Source organism: Capra hircus, chromosome 9, assembly GCF_001704415.2.
Source record: "Capra hircus breed San Clemente chromosome 9, ASM170441v1, whole genome shotgun sequence".
Lineage (NCBI taxonomy): Eukaryota > Metazoa > Chordata > Mammalia > Artiodactyla > Bovidae > Capra > Capra hircus.
In genome coordinates, this window is record NC_030816.1 from 68,950,499 (window position 1) to 68,969,062 (window position 18,564).

An 18,564-nucleotide genomic window follows, 5' to 3' on the forward strand; every position below is an offset into this window, starting at 1 on the left:
TCACAGAGCCAGACATCCTGGAATGTGAAGTCAAGTGGGCCTTAGAAAGCATCACTATGAACAAAGCTAGTAGAGGTGATGGAATTCCAGTTGAGCTGTTTCAAATCCTGAAAGATGATGCTGTGAAAGTGCTGCACTCAATGTGTGAACAAATTTGGAAAACTCAGCAGTGGCCACAGGACTAGAAAAGGTCAGCTTTCATTCCAGTCCCAAAGAAAGGCAATGCCAAAGAATGCTCAAACTACTGCACAATTGCACTCATCTCTCAGGCTAGTAAAGTGATACTTAAAATTCTCCAAGCCAGGCTTCAGCAATACGTGAACTGTGAACTTCCAGATGTTCCAGCTGGTTTTGGAAAAGGCAGAGGAAACAGAGATCAAATTGCCAACATCTACTGGATCATGGAAAAAGCAAGAGAGTTCCAGAAAAACATCTATTTCTGCTTTATTGCCTATGCCAAAGCCCTTGACTGTGTGGATCACAATAAACTGTGGAAAATTCTTCAAGAGATGGAAATACCAGACCACCTGACCTGCTTGCTGAGAAATCTGTATGCAGGTCAGGAAGCAACAGTTAGAACTGGACGTGGAACAACAGGCTGGTTCCAAATAGGAAAAGGAGTACGTCAAGGCTGTATGTTGTCACCCTACTTATTTAACTTCTATGCAGAGTGCACATGAGAAATGCTGGGCTGGAAAAAGCATAAGATGGAATCAAGATTGCCAGGAGAAATATCAATAACCTCAGATATGCAGATGACACCACCCTTATGGCAGAAAGTGAAGAGGAACTCAAAAGCCTTTTGATGAAAGTGAAAGAGGAGAGTGAAAAAGTTGGCTTAAAGCTTAACATTCAGAAAATGAAGATCATGGCATCTGGTCTCATCACTTCATGGCAAATAGATGGGGAAACAGTGGAAACAGTGTCAGACTTTATTTTGGGGGGCTCCAAAATCACTGCAGATGGTGATTGCAGCCATGAATTTAAAAGACACTTACTCCTTGGAAGGAAAGTTATAACCAACCTAGATAGCATATTCAAAAGCAGAGACATTACTTTGCCAACAAAGGTCCATCTAGTCAAGGCTATGGTTTTTCCAGTGGTCACGTATGGATGTGAGAGTTGGACTGTGAAGAAAGCTGAGCGCTGAAGAATTGATGCTTTTGAGCTGTGGTGTTGGAGAAGACTCTTGAGAGTCCCTTGGACTGCAAGGAGATCCAACCAGTCCATTCTAAAGGAGATCAGTCCTGGGCGTTCATTGGAAGGACTGATGCTAAAGCTGAAACCCCAATACTTTGGCCACCTCATGTGAAGAGTTGACTCATTGGAAAAGACTCTGACGCTGGGAGGGATTGGGGACAGGACGAGAAGGGGACGACAGAGGATGAGATGGCTGGATGGCATCACCGACTCGATGGACATGAGTTTGAGTGAAGTCTGGGAGTTGGTGATGGACAGGGAGGCCTGGCGTGCTGCAATTGATGGGGTCGCAAAGAGTTGGACACGACTGAGCGACTGAACTGAACTGAACTGAATCCTCACAACTACCCTGTGAGGGGGCTATTTAGATCCATTGTACAGCTTTGGAAACTGAGGCTTGGAGTAGAGAAGTGAAGTATTAATAACTGTCCAGGGTCTCATAGAAAGTTAGTGACAGTACTTAATCTCGTGAATACTGTGCATGTAAAAGGTGGGTAGACCTCAGAGCTCTCTGGCTAAGTTTCCTCCTCTGTGAATGAGAACTGGGCTATCTTCTCAGAGGATTGTCATGAGGATTAAAGGAGACACTTTTTGTAAAAATCTTATGCCCTGTCTATTCATACTAAACACTCAAAATATCTAGTTCTGTTATTGTAAGCTATCCTATGACTTATTCTCCAAGCATGGTATTGCTGTTTTACCAATGATTAATTAAATGATTTGATCAGTATTTATGAACTTTGTGTTTAGCGCAGGGGATACAAGTATGACTAAAGAACTCAGAGAGACTATGATGAAGAAAATGTTTAAAGGAAAAAGTAATCTGTTGTGATAAAGGGTACATTATTGTTATAAGAAGATAGTGTGTTGTCATAGACTCAGGGGTGATGGGCTGTGGAATTCACACATTCAGGGGAGGGATCCAGAAGCTGAAATTGAAGCATTTATACAATTTCTTATAAATTCTTCTTAAGGATGGTCTTGAAGGCAAATGGTACAGAACAGGCAAGGTGGGAGGCATGAAATAGTGTGGCTGAGTGAAAAACCTGTGGTTAGATGGTGAGAAGGGCTCAGGGGATCAGGGGCAGGGTGGGGAGTCCCATAGGATTTTACGTGTCATGCTAATGAGTTTGTGCTGCCAGGAGATCAAACCAGTCAATCCTAAAGGAAATCAGTCCTGAATATTCATTGGAAGGACTGTTGCTGAAGCTGAAGCGCCAATACTTTGGCCTACTGATGTGAAGAACTGACTCCTTAGAGAAGACCCTGATGCTGGGAAAGATTGAAGGCAGGAGGAGAAGGGGACAACAGAAGATGAAATGGTTGAATGGCATGACCAACTTGATGGACATGAGTTTGAGCAAGTCCTGGGAGTTGGTGATAGACAGGGAAGCCTGGCCTGCTGCAGTCTATGGGGTCACAAATAGTCAGACACGACTGAGCAACTCAACTAAAGTGAGTGAGTTGGCAGGGAGAGTCCCTCTATCTTGAAAATGATCTCTTCCAGGTCTTCTTAAGAAAAAAGATGTACTTGCTGGTATGGTATTAGCAATAACTGTAGAAATTTCCCTAATCAATTTCAAATGGATCTCTGTGGAATGTGACAATTATTGCTTCTGGGACTGACATGGTGAAGCTAAAAGATGCTTGACTCATTTTTTTGAGAAGAGGAAAGAATAATGAATCTCTTCTCTAGCATCTTGTATTTTAATTAAAGCAGTATTTGTTTTCATAAATTCACATTTAACTTTAGGTTTGAATTTGTCTTAACTTGGGGCCACCTTGCAACTTTATGGGCCTTTTATGTGTACTGTTATTACTCACTGAGAAATAACACACAGCTCAATTTATTTTTGTATTGAGTGTCTGTTGTTAAATATTTGCACAGTTCAGCAACTTATGGTGTTATTCCTTAATGAGCAATTGTTATCTGCTGTTTGAACATGAATTTATAACTTGTTTTTACTTAGTGATAACATTTAAAATGTAGATTATATTTAGCTAATTTGCAGATGAAAATTTTGTGAGTCTCAAATATGTCTTATTGAAATTACTTGATAATGTTGGTTTTCCTCGTAGATATATTTTCAAAATACTACATTAGTTGTGATTATGAAACCCTGGAAATTTAAATTGCTATTTTTTTTGAAACACAAGGTCAATAGTAATATTTTCATTGTTTTTCCAGTTGTTATTTAAAGACTCTTCGATACAGAGTGTGAATTACCTGTTTGGGTTCTGGTAGTCTAAACAATTCATATATAGCTTTATTCATTTATTTAAATCTTGAAGCAGTGTTCTCTCCCGATGAATGCTTAAAAATGAAAGCTTATGATCCTGTGGAGATTAGTCTCTAAGTCGTGTCCGACACTTGGAACCTCTTAGCCTCGCCTGCTAGGCTCCTCTGTCCATGAGATTTTCCAGGAAGGAATACCAGAGTGAGTTGCCATTTCCTTCACCAGCGGATCTTTCCAACCCAGTGATCAAACCCTGGTCTCCTGCATGGCAGGCAGATTGTTTACCGACTGAGCTGCTGGGGAAAGATGTGATTCTGTAGAGATTATCATCAATTTTTTAAAATTAAAGGTTATTTACAATGTTGTGTTAGTTTCAGGTGTACCACAAAAGTGATTCAGTTATACACATACATATGTATCTCTTCTTTTTAGATTCTTGTCTCTTATTTGTTATTACAAAATACTAAATATAGTTCCCTGTGCTATAGAGTAGGTCCTTGTTGGTTGTCTACTTTATATATGGTAGTGTGTATATGTTCATCCCAAACACCTAATTTATTCCTCTCCCTTTCCTTATTAGATTTTTAAACATTAAAATACTCTCCTTCAAATATCACTGACTCTCTATTAAATATATTATTTAGCATTTTATCTATATGTATTGCATCATTGTGTTAGGTGTGTTTGTGATTAAAAAGAAAAAAATTATAGGCATAAAAATGTAAATTCTTATTAGGGATGACATAATATAATTCATTTAAAAAATTGCATTTTATTTTTAAGCCATCAGCTAATAGCAGGAGCTATAGAAGTGATACCACCACCAAGTTCTAAATAGCTTTCAAACTCTTTCTTAAAAATCTTGTTTGTCAAATGAGTTCTGATCATATTCTCATCTTTTGACAGATGGTTTATATAATTATAAATGTTATTCTTATAACATTAAAAGATGTAATTAAGGCAGTTCCTTTTTTATATTCATATGACTGTTTCCTTATGTCCTTTGAAGCTTTGGCTTTGTTTTTCTAAACCCTTTTTTGTAACTTGGTGCTATATTCAAATATAATACTTATTTTAATGAACTCATCAAATTCCCATTTTTCTTGTCTTTCCTAATATTTCTAAAAATTTCCCATTTTTGGTATCTTGCCTTGTTCTTGGTCTTTCTTTCCTATGAATAAAGTAGAGTAATAGTTGCCCCCTAATGTGAATGTCATATAATGATACCTTTCTATCTCCATGGAGTACTCAAAGAGAATTATGTATTTTTCCTTATTATTTTAGATAAAGACATTTTTCATGTTTTCTTTTTAAAGCCTCCATTATGCTGTACGGTGGTGTCTAGCTTTAAAAAGTCCTTTGTATTAAATTTATACATAGTTTTTATGATGAAGGAAGACAACATTTTTTAGTTTCAATATTTTTTAATTTATTGAAGGAAGAAATCTTATTCTTATATTTGCATATAACTTTGCAAAATGTATACATTACTATTAATACTCATTTAGAAGTGCATGTTAAAATAATTGATACATATTAAGATTATTTTTTTGTATGTGGCATATTTAGTCAGAATATCCAATGTAGATATATAGTGTTCTAGTTAATTGGTTAATTTTCTCAGTATTTTTAAATAATTTGTCCTTTTAGGTTAAAAGGAGAAAGTAAGCAGATGATGGAATATAGAGAAAGACTAGATGAGATTATCTGTTGGTTAAAAAAGGCTGAGAATGCTGTACAGAAAAGATCAACCACTGAACTGGAAGGAAACCTGCAAGAATTAACAGTAAGTGATTTATTTGTCTCTATATTTGCTGATGCTTTTTTGATGCATGAACATTAACACTAAAAATAAGATATTGCATAACTAAATAAGAAAAGGGGAAGAAGCTTTGTATTTATGGTAAGAGTGGTGAACTTTAAAGAGGAATATATATATATATATATTTTTTTAATTTTAAAGAGCAACTGTTATTTCATCATTGCAGAGGTAAGGCTTCACTCATGTAAAAGTGATGTCATGTGGGTCTAAGTATTGGACCAAAGGATTTTAGACTATTTTAAACTGTCATCATCATTTTAGAATATAATAATGCTGTGAAGTATAGTTTTTTCCTTTTGGATTTAGAAAATTATTAATTACTGATTACTATCTATAAAATGCAGAGAAGGCAATGGCAACCCACTCTAGTACTCTTGCCTGGAAAATCCCGTGGGCGGAGGAGCCTGGTAGGCTGCAGTCCATGGGGTCGCAAAGAGTCGGACATGACTGAGCGACTTCACTTTTCACTTTTCACTTTCGTGGATTAGAGAAGGAAATGGCAACCCATTCCAGTGTTCTTGCCTGGAGAACCCCAGGGATGAGGGAGGCTGGTGGGCTGTCGTCTGTGGGGTCACACAGAGTCGGACACGACTGAAGTGATTTAGCAGCAGCAGCAGCAGCAGCAGCATCTATAAAATGAGTTCTACAAGTAGACTCTAAGTGACTTGAGAGTTACTGCAGTTACTGCAGCTTATTATGGACTTAATGTCACAGTTGTATTAATTAAAGTTTCTTTGTTGATCTGCAACCAGCAAGAATTGTTTAAAATTGTATAGGTATACAACATATAAAAATACATAAAGGTATATAGGTATGTTATTAATAATATACCCAAATGTCCATACATTTTTATATCCACAAATTTTATATTTTTTGTGTTTAGGATTAAAGTACTTGTAGAACAATAAGCAAAATGTGCTCACATTTTTATTAAAAGAAATTGTGTGTGAGTATAGATACATACACATGCGTGCAGCAAGGACTATCTAAAATGATACCCACTAATCTGATTAGAGATTTTATCTAAAGGAATAGGATTGAGGTATTTGGGGAAAGAAAATTTTAATACTGATGAAAAATACATGGCAAGTGGTTATTAAGTTTTCATTTCAAAATCTGACAGATATCTAACAAGCTTGTTTGTGTTTATTATAAAAATTTTAGTAGTTTTCTTGGAATATGCCTTTTGTAAACAATTTGGGGTTAGTCACAAGGGTTAGCACAGTATATTGGGATAGGTAGACATGCACGCATAAAATGCTCCTGTTGTTTCTCGGGATTTTTGGCCTTTTGGTAGAATAAACACCATTTTTATGATTTATCTAAGAACAGAATATTAAGTTGTCAAGATAAATATGATATTATATGACCCTGTTAAGAGGTGCAGAGTTGGGAGTAGTAATTCATTTTCATACAGTGCATACTGGAAGTGGGAGTTCATTCCCAAATTAGTTACAGTTTGTTAACATCAATTCAGGCTTCTTAGAAGTTTATTTTCCATTTAAGAAATTAAAGGTCCACATTTATAGGACTATTTCCCGTAGAGATTTCTAACACAGTTCTTGATCTTTTACTGGCATGACAAACTTTTAACCATACCTCTCTTCTGACTCCCTTAGGACTTAACCCAGGAGATGGATGTACAAGCTGAGGAACTCAAGTGGCTGAATAGAACTGAACTGGAAATGCTTTCAGATAAAAGTCTGAGTTTACATGAAAGAGAAAAAGTTTCAGAGAGCTTAAGAACTGTAAATTCGTCATGGAATAAGGTGTGCATTAAGAATTACTGTGATACATTTTTCATGTTTATTGATTTTGTTCTCAAAGAAGTGGGATTATGCAACTGTTTTAAGTGTACCCAAATATGGGCACATTTTGCTAATGCTTACTAGTATTGATAATTATGTTTTTTTCATCTGTCATAGATGGAAGCTTGTGTTCTCAAAGAATACTTATTTCACATGGGATTTTTTGGCATAGAAGATTTTATATGTTATATACTATATTAAATAATGAGTGTATGTTAGAATTAGGCAATAAAATCCTAATAATTATGCTCTGAAAAATGAAAGCCTAAAATAACTTTGTGATGTTGCATGTGACTTTTCATATATATAGATTTATTTCAAATGATTTTATTCATTCAGCATGTATTTACTAGGTCCCATCACTTCATGGGAAATAGATGGGAAAACAGTGGAAACAGTGTCAGACTTTATTTTTTTGGGCTCCAAAATCACTGCAAATGGTGATTGCAACCATGAAATTAAAAGATGCTTACTCCTTGAAAAGAAAGTCGTGACCAACCTAGATAGCATGTTAAAAAGCAGTATTACTTTGCCAAGAAAGGTCAGTCTAGTCAAGGCTATGGTTTTTCCAGTGGTCATGTATGGATGTGAGAGTTGGACTATAAAGAAAGCTGAGTGCTGAAGAATTGATGCTTTTGAAATGTGGTGTTGGAGAAGACTCTTGAGAGTCCCTTGGACTGCAAGAAGATCCAACCAGGCCGTCCTAAGGGATATCAGTCCTGGGTATTCATTGGAAGGACTGATGTTGAGGCTGAAACTCCAATACTTTGGCTACCTCATGTGAAGAGCTGACTCATTGGAAAAGAGTGTGATGCTGGGAGGGATTGAGGGCAGGAGGAGAAGGGGACGACAGAGGATGAGATGGCTGGATGGCGTTACTGACTTGATGGACATGAGTTTGGGTGAACTCCAGGAGTTGGTGATGGACAGGGAAGCCTGGCATGCTGCGATTCATGGGGTTGCAAAGAGTCAGACATGACTGAACGACTGAACTGAATTGAACTGAAGTACGTTGTAATGGTATGTGCTACCAATATGACTAAGATAAAGTCCTTTTTCTCACACCATTGCTTCTTTTGCAGTTGAATCAGAGGTAAAGTAATAGGTTTCTATTTATTTTGGCTTGGGCACATAGCATAATGGGGCTTCCCAAGTTTCTCAGTGGTAAAGAATCCGCCTGCCAATGCAGGAGGTGCAAGAGACCTAGTTTGGTTCCTGGGTTGGGAAGATCCCCTGGAGTAGGAAATGTCAACCCACTCCTGTATTCTTACCTGGAGAAGCCCACGGACAGAGGAGCCTGGCGGGCTACAGTTTGTGGTGTTGCAAAGAGTTGGACATGACTGAGTCGATGAGCACATACTCAGGAAGAAGTCTGTCTGGCACATTGAACAGATATGTTTCTGTCTTAGTTTGGACAGGACCCATATCAATCATTTTTCTTCTTCTCCATCCTTTTAAAATGATAGCCATTCTTCTATATCTAATGATTTAGATACTTTATTGACCCAGCCTCTCTGCTTGAGAACTACTGTCTTGATGGGTCACTGTTACTGATGACTCACACAGCTGCATCTCTGGCCTCGTCCTCTCTCCCCATTCAGACTTCATCACAGCTGCGTGCTGAGCATCTGTACTTTGATATCTATGACATCTAATAGGCATCTGATACTAACATACAAGACGAGTACCTGACTCCACCTCCCTCTGGGGTCTTAGTTTACGTTTCCCACCTCAATTACTGGTAACCACATCCTTATTATGGTTTGTGCCAAAACTCTGGACTCAGTTTTACAACATGTGAATTATATCTCAGTGAAAAACGAATAAACCCTGGAGTCACCATCCTCAGCTTCTCCTTCAAAATTCCTGTCTCCTTGATGGACAGTTTGAATGGAAGGCTCCATGAGTAGATACACAATAAGGCAAATGGAGCAGTTTTAACAAATGTCGATATTGAGTGGCACATGGGTATTCCCTGGGCAATTCTTTCCTCTTTTCTTAGGCTTGCGAAATTTCATAAACTTGGCCACTTCTCACTGCCTCCGTGGCCACTAAGTTGTTTCCTGTGTGATCATCATTGCCGTCATCTCGTGTGATTCCTGCCACGGCCACTTCATTGGCCTCCCTTTTGCCTCACTTTCCCCTTTGTCTGCCTCTCCTTAACAAAGCAACCAAAGTATTTGTTAAGAATCATTCAGGTCAAGTAAATCCCCTGAGAAAAACCCACTAACAGTATTCCATCTCATTCAGAGTAATGGCCAAAGTCCTGATGGTGGCTTATGAGGCTGTCATGTTCTGGCTTCCTGTTATCTCCCTGACTTCATCTGCTACGCTCTCTCCTTGCTGTTTTTCAGACATGTTGGCCCCGTGTCCAACATGCCAGACTCAGCTTGTGCGTATTCAGTTGGACCACATGTATTTATTTAACACAGAGGGTGTGTAGAATAGGGCATGCTGGTCACTTTGGGAGCACAATGTCAGACAGAGCTTCCTTTATCGCAGGACTTCACACAGATTTGACATTAATTATGTGAGTTATGAGAATCTAAGACCAAGCAAAAGCAAGGCTTATCCTGTAGAGAATTTCAACAGACACATTTTAGGAAATACTAATCTGGAATTTTTCATTAATTCATGCTTTTATTTGCTCAGTAGGATTTTACTGGGCTCTCATTTTATGCTAGGTACCATTTTAAGAACTGGAAATGTAGCCAAGAGTATGAAAATGCTTCTTAACCCAAAGAGCTCATTGTGGGTGAGACAGGTAGATAAGCAATTATAACAAGGAGGTATCTGTGGGAATATAAAAGTGGAGAACCTACCTAACTTTGGGTGGTAGCCACGGAAGGTTTTGTGGAGTTCTTATTCAAGCTAATTTACTAAAGATGAATGAGTATTACTCAGATGGAGGATTGGAGGGAAAGACATTGCAGGGAAAAGAAGCATAAATGACAGGAGCTAGAGGAGACAGAGAGTGAAGCGGATGTCAGGGAGACGGGTGATGACTCCACTCTTGGACATATCTGAATATATACAATTGACAGGAAGAGGATGACTGAAGATCTGTTTTGGAAAGTCATCAGTCTCTTGAAACTCCACTTGATAAATGAAGCAATTAGAAATCAAGACCCAGGGAGAGAGGCCAGGATCAAGCATAGAATATCTACCACAGAGGTGGGAGTAAAACCACCATTGTAAAATACCAAGAGAGTCAAGGGAGAGGAAGTGGCAGTATTAAATGTTGTACAGGAGCAGGCCGGCTAAGGACTGTATGACATTCTTGATGTCAGTTGGGGGTCAGGCAACTTAGGCATTGAGGAGGGGCAGGAAAATGACAGCAAGATCATTTAGAAGAACGCTTTCTTTTGAAAATGTCATGGTCCGTATTTATATACTATTCTTCTCTTTCTGTTTGGCCTGATGCTGTAGATATGCAGAGAAGTGCCTGGTGTGCTGAAGGAACGCTTCCAGGATCCCTGTTCTGTTGCTCAGATGAGAATTGCTGGTAAGATACAGTTTTTCCCTTCACAAAATTTTTTTTATAAACATAGCAGAATTTTATGATTATGAGCATTGTATGTGAATTAGGAAAACTTATTTAAAAACACAATGCAGTTATGACTTATTATTCTGCTTTCAATCATTTGAAAAGAATGTCTTCTCTAAACACAAGATGTATTTCACTGCCTAGTGTGTGCAAGGCATTTCCTCTCATGGGAAATAAGACTTTTAGCCTTTCTTGAACATGGAACCTGAGCCCCCAAAAAGCTTGCTGAAGGCGAGGGGAGAAGCAAGGTGGGGACGCTGGGGAAATAGTTTTCTAGGGACATACAGCTTTTCAGCAAATCAATGGTAAGTCATTGTGTTAGCATGTTCTGGAGATGTGTAACTAGGCACTGATGATGACTGAAAACAAAAAGTTTGGATATCCCCGGGAGAAGGAGTTTAAGAGGCGTCCATCTCAAGGAGGCTGTTTGTGGACAAATGCTGATCACTTAGATAGGGGAATGAAGAGTGTTTTCTCACTATTCATTTCCTTCCCTTTGCTGAGGCTAGAGTGCAGGCTACTACCCCATAACCACTGTGACCTCTGCTAATTAATCACTGCTTTGCAAGCTCTCTGAACCACCTTGGCCGGCTCTCCTGCTGTTGAGTCACCAGGCAGAACCTCAGATGTGATTAACCCCGTCTGCTTCCTGTGTGCCATCCGCTGCCTCTCCCCTTCCTCCTCTGTCCTCCTGCTCTTCCTCCTGCTCCTCTGCCCCTCCTCCTCCTCTCTTCTCACTACTCCCCCTCTTCTTTCTCCTGTTCCCCTTCTGGAGTCAGAAACTGATGAGTGACAAGACTTTTTTTTTCTTCTTTTTTTTGGAAGCTTATTCAGGGCCAAGTTTGTATTCAGTTTTTAATTGTATTTCCCAATACCTTGTACAGGAAATACCTGGCACCTGATTGGTTTTGTTGATCAAGATCCAGAACACTTGGATTAGCATTTGTGTCCTGCTGCTTTGTCACCTCAAGTTCAGCTCCATAACCACAGGGAAGAGGCCTGATGCATTTTGCAAAAGCACACTAGGTTATTATTTAGAAGAATGCTTTCTCTTTTGACAATATCATCATCCGTATTCATATACTATTCTCTTTCTGTTTGGCCTGATGCTGTAGATTTGCAGAGAAGTGCCAATGACTTACATCATTATCTAACATCATTATGGCAAAGGAGTGGGGAAAATCTGAATGCATATTTAAAAGTATAAAAACCACAGCATTGTAAATCAACTATGCTCCAATAAAAATTTAAAAGTATATATCCAAACAATAAAAATAAAAAATAAAGTACAAAAAGCTGCCAGCAAAACTACACCTTCCATTAGGTGGGCAGTTTATTCTTCATAAGATATTCCTCCCTGAAGTGTGAAACCTGAAGCTAATTCCAGTGTGCTCTGCGCCTCCTATACAGTATTGTAATTCAGATTTTTATTATTCCTTTAAAAATTATATTAAAAAATAAAGTTAGCTGTTTTAAGGTGAACAATTCAAGGACATTCCGCAGTGTTTTGCAGCCACCGTCTCTGTCTCGTTTGAAAATATTTCCATCACTGCAGAGTAAAAACTCTTACTCAACAGTTTGTCCCCCTTCCCTTCTAGCCCCAACCCCTGGCAACCACAGATCTGTGTTCTGTCTTGATGAATTTATCTGCTCTGGATTCTTTCATCTGTGTATTTTCTTTGAGGTCTATACATGCTAGCTTCTTGCTGACTACACTCAGATGGGCACTCACCACTGAAGACCAACTCACTGCACTTTCTTCTGAGTGCCCCTTGCTCATTTCTCTACTAATGACCTCATCTCATTTTTAAAAACTAAAGTACTGTTTGTTCAATGAGGTCTTCTTTTTCCCATCACAGACTCCCTCCATCTGCCTTCCTGCGTACCCACAAACTACATGCTTTCTTCCTCTTCAGTGGAAGAGTTATCTCCATTTCAAAGACCACCTCCTCGTCCACTTGTGCTACAGATCACACCTTCTCTTGAGTTTAACTGATCCTCTTTGTCTCCTCTACTGGATCATTCTTATTAGCATACATCTTGATGCTTGTAACTCTGCTGTTGTTGCTGCTAAGTCGCTTCAGTCATATCCGACTCCGTGCAACCCCATAGACGGCAGCCCACCAGGCTCTCCCATCCCTGGGATTCTCCAGGCAAGAACACTGGAGTGGGTTGCCATTTCCTTCTCCAATGCATGAAAGTGAAGTCGCTCAGTCGCGTCCAATTCTTTGCGACCCCATGGACTGCAGCTCACCAGGCTCCTCCGCCCATGGGATTTTCCAGGCAAGAGCACTGGAGTGGGGTGCCATTGCCTTCTCCGCTTGTAGTGCTAGCATAGTCATTTAAACTGATGTATAGTATTTCGTGGCATGGGTGTACCTTAATTCTCAGAGCTTTCTTCTCTAGCTTTGTTCACCAGTCCCATGACTTTAGACACTTTATAACTTTAGGTAATTTGGCCAATTCTTAGGCCAGTGCACTTGGAATCACCTCGACTCTTCTCTGGGTTTCAAATCCAATCCATTGCCACCTTGTGCCAGTTCCATGGCCCATCCCAACTACTTCCCTGCTCTTAAACTATTTATCTTTCATATAGATTGTTGGAATATTCTCCTAAATTACTGTTTGGATTCTATTCTGATCTTACCCCTCATCGATTATTCTGATAGCAGCCAAGTAATAGCTCTAGAAAACAAGTTTGATGTGTTATTCCTTTGAGTTCAGTCTTTTAATCACTTCCACCATACATAAGTGATTTCTGCTCCCTTACCATGGTCCAGAAGACCATGTATGATCTGTCTGCTACCCATCTCTGTAATCCCATTCCTTACCACTTTTCCTTTGTTATTCTCCTTCAGACATACTGGTCTTCTTGCTGTTTCTAATATGTCAAAAAACATTTCCATTTATGGCCTTTGTGCTTGCTATTTCTTCTTTCTTTCTTATCCACATGTCCTTCCCTCAGTTATTACATGTTTCACATACTCACTTCATTTAGTTCTCATATATTCCCTTTTTAGATGGGTCTTTCCTGACCTGAGCACCATTACTCAGTTACATCCTCTCTCCAAGATCCATCCTGTCTCTCTCCAGCTTCTTGCATTGGATTTACTGTATGCCATATATCCATCCCTAGTGGCTCAGATGGTGAAGAATCTTCCTACAGTGAGGGAGACCCAGGTTTGATCCCTGGGTCATGAAGATCCTCTGGAGAAGGGAATGACAACCCACTCTACTATTCTTGCCTGGAGAATTCCATGAACAGAGAAGCCTGGCAGACTACAGTCCATGGGAACGCAAAGAGTCAGACATGAATGAGCAAGTAACATTTTCACTTTCGTATATCCATCCACTCCCACCAGAATGCAACCTCCACGAGGTCAAGGCCTTTGTCTTAAAGTGAAGTGAAGTGAAGTCGCTCAGTCATGTCCGACTCTTTGCGATCCTGTAGACTGTAGCCTACCACGCTCCTCTATCCATGGGATTTTCCAGGCAAGAATACTGGAGTGGGTTGCCGTTTCCTTCTCCAGAGGATCTTCCTGACCAAGGGATTGAACCCAGGTCTCCTGCATTGTAGGCAGATGCTTTGCCGTCTGAGCTACCAGTGAAGTCTTATACATTCCCATACCTGTAGCATCTAGTCAAGTGCCTTGCATATAGTAGGTTCTTAATAGATGCTGATGAAGCAATGGATGGATAATGTAGGTTGTTTTCAATTTTTTAAAACTACAAAAAGTAACAGTGAGGATCAGGCAGAATGATGGGTGAGTTATTCTCCAGGGTATATCATGGTGAAGTACTGGGGTGACCATGGTGAATATTGGCAACTTTACTTTACTAACTGCAGTCTAGACTAGTTGTTCCAGATTACCTATCTACCTGCTGAATATGAACCTTTCCACTCATTGTTCTACATTGTTCTCAGCACTCCAACATTTTATCCCCAGAACTCCTGTATGCTTTTAAAAATTATTGATTACCCCCTTTTGTTTGTGTGTTATGTTTATCAGTGTTTATCTAATTAGAAAGTAAAACTGAAAAATTTCAAAGATTATTTGTTTGTTAATTTGCTCAAAAGACAATAAAAATACATTCTGTCAATAAAATATTTTATAAGATATTAACATAAGAAAGTGTACTTTCCAAAACAGAAAAAATCAGAAAAGTGACAGCATTACATTTTTGAAAATTTTAAATTTCTGGCATAAGTGAAGAAACTTAGATTTCTTGTATCAGCTTCTGCATTTGCTCAGTTCTGATATCATATATCTTGTAGCCTTGGGTAACATGAGACTTTACATTTGAGAAAGAGCGAGTGGGAAGAGGCAAATAACTTATAATGATGATGCTTATGGTTTAGGCATCCACATTCCTTGGAAGGATCTCTCAGGACCCAGAGATCCCCAGACATCACATTTGGAACATGTGACCTGTGGAAATAGGGTGCTTGATTTCAATTTGTGTTTCCTCAGTTACCTGTGTGCTTGAGCCTTTAAAAAGTATGTTTATTGTCTTTCTTACTTCCTCTTCTGTGGATTGTTGGTTGATGTCTTTGAGTTTTAAAAAAATACTTGTTACTAATTCCTTGTCTGGAATGTGCATTGCAAATGATGAGTAAGTGAGTGAAAGTTGCTCAGTCGTATCCAGCTCTTTGTGACCCCTTGTGACCCCATGGACTATACAGTTCATGAAATTCTTCAGGCCAGAATACTGGAGTGGATAGCCTTTCCCTTCTCCAGGGGGCTCTTTCCAACCCAGGGATCGAACCCAGGTCTCCTGCATTGCAGGCAATTCTTTACCAGCTGAGCCACAAGGGAAGCCCAAGAATATTGGAGTGGGTAGCCTATCTCTTCTCCAGCAGATCTTCCCAACCCAGGTATCAAACCAGGGTCTTCTGCATTGCAGGCGGATTCTTTACCAACTGAGCTATCAGGGAAGTCCTACCTTCTCCCTTAATCTGTGGCTTTTAAAATTTTTGTTTGTGGTACTAGTTTCATAATTCTTAAACATTAGTGATCTATTAATAGCTTTCTTTTTTGTGATTTATTTTAGAGCTCCTTTAGTCCTCTGAAATCATAAAGATTATTCTTCTATATTTTACAATTTTAGTTTTCATATTCAGGTCCTTCATTCCACAGAGAATTAGCTTTCCTAAGATGCATATGAGATCAAAATCTGTCCTATTACCTTCCAACTGCAGCCTTGGGTCACGACTTTTCCCAGCATCACTTATTGACCAGTGTATTCTTCTTCAGTGATCTATAGTTTAGTCTCTGCCAAGGTCAGGTTTCTCTGCCACCTGTGCACTGTGGTTCTTCTCTTCTCGTGGTCTATTTGAATGTTTGGATCTATAATACTCGAAGTTAATTATTCATTATTAGCTGAGAAATACAACTAAATATCTGGTAGGGCATAACCCTCTATCCAAAAAAAATTGTTTTGACTGTTCTTGACCCTTTTCTTTCCAAATTAATTTTAAAATCAGAGTTCAAATATATAATTTTGTCAAGTTACAAACCTGTTGGGACTTTTCTAAACATTTCCAACTTTTAAGGAAAAAGACTTGGCAATTAGTAGTAAATACATTAAATATTTTCATGTTTTTTACTCCAGTGATTCTGTTTTGGGAATTATCTACTAAGATGGCAATCAGAAATGTAAAGATACAAAATTATAAAGAAATGTAAAGATAGAAAAAGATACATCTTACAAGTTCTTATTTTTCTAGTTTTGTTGCTTTGTTTTTGCAAGTTCTTTTTTTTAATTCAACAAATATTTATTGGGCATCTACTATGTGCCAGGTATAGTTCTAACTGTCAGGGATTCATCAGTAAATATACATAAATGAATGAAATACATGGTATGTTAGAGGAGAAACGGAGATGTGTAAGAGAGACTGTGTCACTGAGTTGGCTCTGGAACACATGAAGAAATTAGGTGTGCTGAGAGAATATTGAGATTTTAAAAAGAGCAGCATGAGACCTAATTTAGAAGGTGACAAGTAAGCAAAGACTAAGAGAAAAATCACTTCTTTTGAATTTCTTTAATATTCCTTAATATTAAGAGTATTATTCTTTCTTTTTTTTTTTAATGGTACAGGCTTGCTTTTTATTATTATTATTTTTTAATGTTCTCTGACTTTCAGTGTTGTGCTAGGAATTTGAAAGTATCCTTGATAGATATAACTGTACCTGTGTTAAGTTCTATTGATAATACCTTACCTGAAAACTGACAAATGATAAACACCTAGGTATAAAAAGTTTGTTTTAAAGCTTTCAGAGTAATGATTTTTAAGCTCTTTTTGTTTGTTCGAAAAACAAAGAGTTAAAAGTATTACTAACCCCTCTATAATGCTGTTAATTAAATGTATTGATGGGAGGGATCTTGATTTATCAAGCTTTTCTCTGAACTTGGAATATTACATCTAAACATTTACATATGGCTGATCAGCCCCTACATATGGACAGAAGCAAGTAATCACATACACAATTTAGGTCAAAACTTGACTGTTTAGGGAAAGAAAGGGTTAATCTAGATTATCTGAATTGACTTTGATGGATGACCAGAAAATATCTTGATTTTTAGGTCCCTTAGAGCCATGGATGGAAGCTAAAGATTTTAATGTATTTACTGATTTCTTTTGATTGGCAGTGGCTCTATGGAATGTTGTGTTGAGAAGGTACATCTTAAGTCATTGAGAAAAAATGTAATTGTTAGAAATGTCTGCAATGCAAAGAAAGAGGACAAAGAGACAGCGCTTGTGCCAAGTATTCGTCAGCTTTGACCTACATTGGCAGAGTTAGCTTATGTGCCTCATCAAGTCTGCGGGCCCAGCCTGTCAAGATTTTGTAAAAGCAAAACCAAGGGCTTGTGCTTTCTGTGCTTGTAAAATCTGTACTGAAAACCAGTGAGCAGGAATGGACTGAGTCACAGAGAAGAAAGACTGAAGTCTCCGTCTCTAAGAGTGTGTCATAAGTCTAAGTGGAAAATGTGGCTGGTGGGCACAAAATGACATTCTTGTGGTAGAACCTGTGAAGATCGAGAAAGGCAACTAAAAACAGGAATATTCAGGACCTATCCATTAAGTGAACTGAGTGGAATTCTGCCAGCAAGTGTTTCCTAGTCATAGTGCCACTTTTCGTGAGGTGCTTACATCCTCCACCCTTCTTTGTTGCCTGTGAGAGGCTGTGCTCAGCATCTGGCACTAATAGAAACATTAGAATTGCCAAGTCTTTTTTTAGCTTATTATGACTAACTTTGAGTTTCATACCCTATTACTTTGCATCTTCAAACCTACTTTTTTCCCTCAGTTCGATTGAGAAATAACTGACATATATCACTGTATAAGTTTGAGGTGTACAACATGATGGTCTGATTTACATGTATTGTGAAATGATTATCATAAATGGGTCATCTTCTCATATCGACGTACTTAACAAAAGAAAAGAGAAAAAAATTTTCTTCTTATGGGGAGACCTCATAGGATTTATTCTCTTAACTTTTCTATATCTCATACAGCACGGTTAACTATAGCCTTCATGTTGTACATTACATCCCTAGTGTTTATCTTGTAACTGGACATTTGTACCTTTTGACCACCTTTTCTTATTTCCCCTCCCTCTTCCCCTTCACTTCTGGTAACCACAGGTCTGATTGTCTCTTTTCCTATGATTTTTTTTTTTTTTCCTCGTTTGGATACCACACATAAGTGAGATCATACAGTATTTGTCTTTCTCTAGCTGACTTACTTAACTCAGCATAATACCTTCAAGGTCCATCCATCTTGTCTCAAATGATAGGATTTTTCTCACTTTTTTATATCTGAGTTCTATGTATACAGATGTATTTCAGTGTTAACCTCTTAGCAGATATGTGGTTTGCAAGTCCTCTTTCCTGTTCTGTGTATGTTGTCTTTTCTTTGTTGTGTTGATGGTTTCTTTTGCTCTGTAG

General features: G+C 38.5%; 1 protein-coding gene across 8 annotated transcripts in view; it reads left to right on the forward strand.

The window, feature by feature from the left end:
* The window catches only part of UTRN (utrophin), a 556,454-nt gene that overhangs the window by 249,838 nt on the left and 288,052 nt on the right, over window positions 1-18,564 (forward strand). For all 8 annotated transcript variants that reach the window (XM_013966586.2, XM_018053300.1, XM_018053301.1 and 5 more), the window contains 3 exons: window positions 5,088-5,223; window positions 6,879-7,028; window positions 10,497-10,572. In XM_013966586.2, the coding sequence (XP_013822040.2) occupies window positions 5,088-5,223; window positions 6,879-7,028; window positions 10,497-10,572 (362 nt within the window). The remainder of the gene's footprint in view (window positions 1-5,087; window positions 5,224-6,878; window positions 7,029-10,496; window positions 10,573-18,564) is intronic.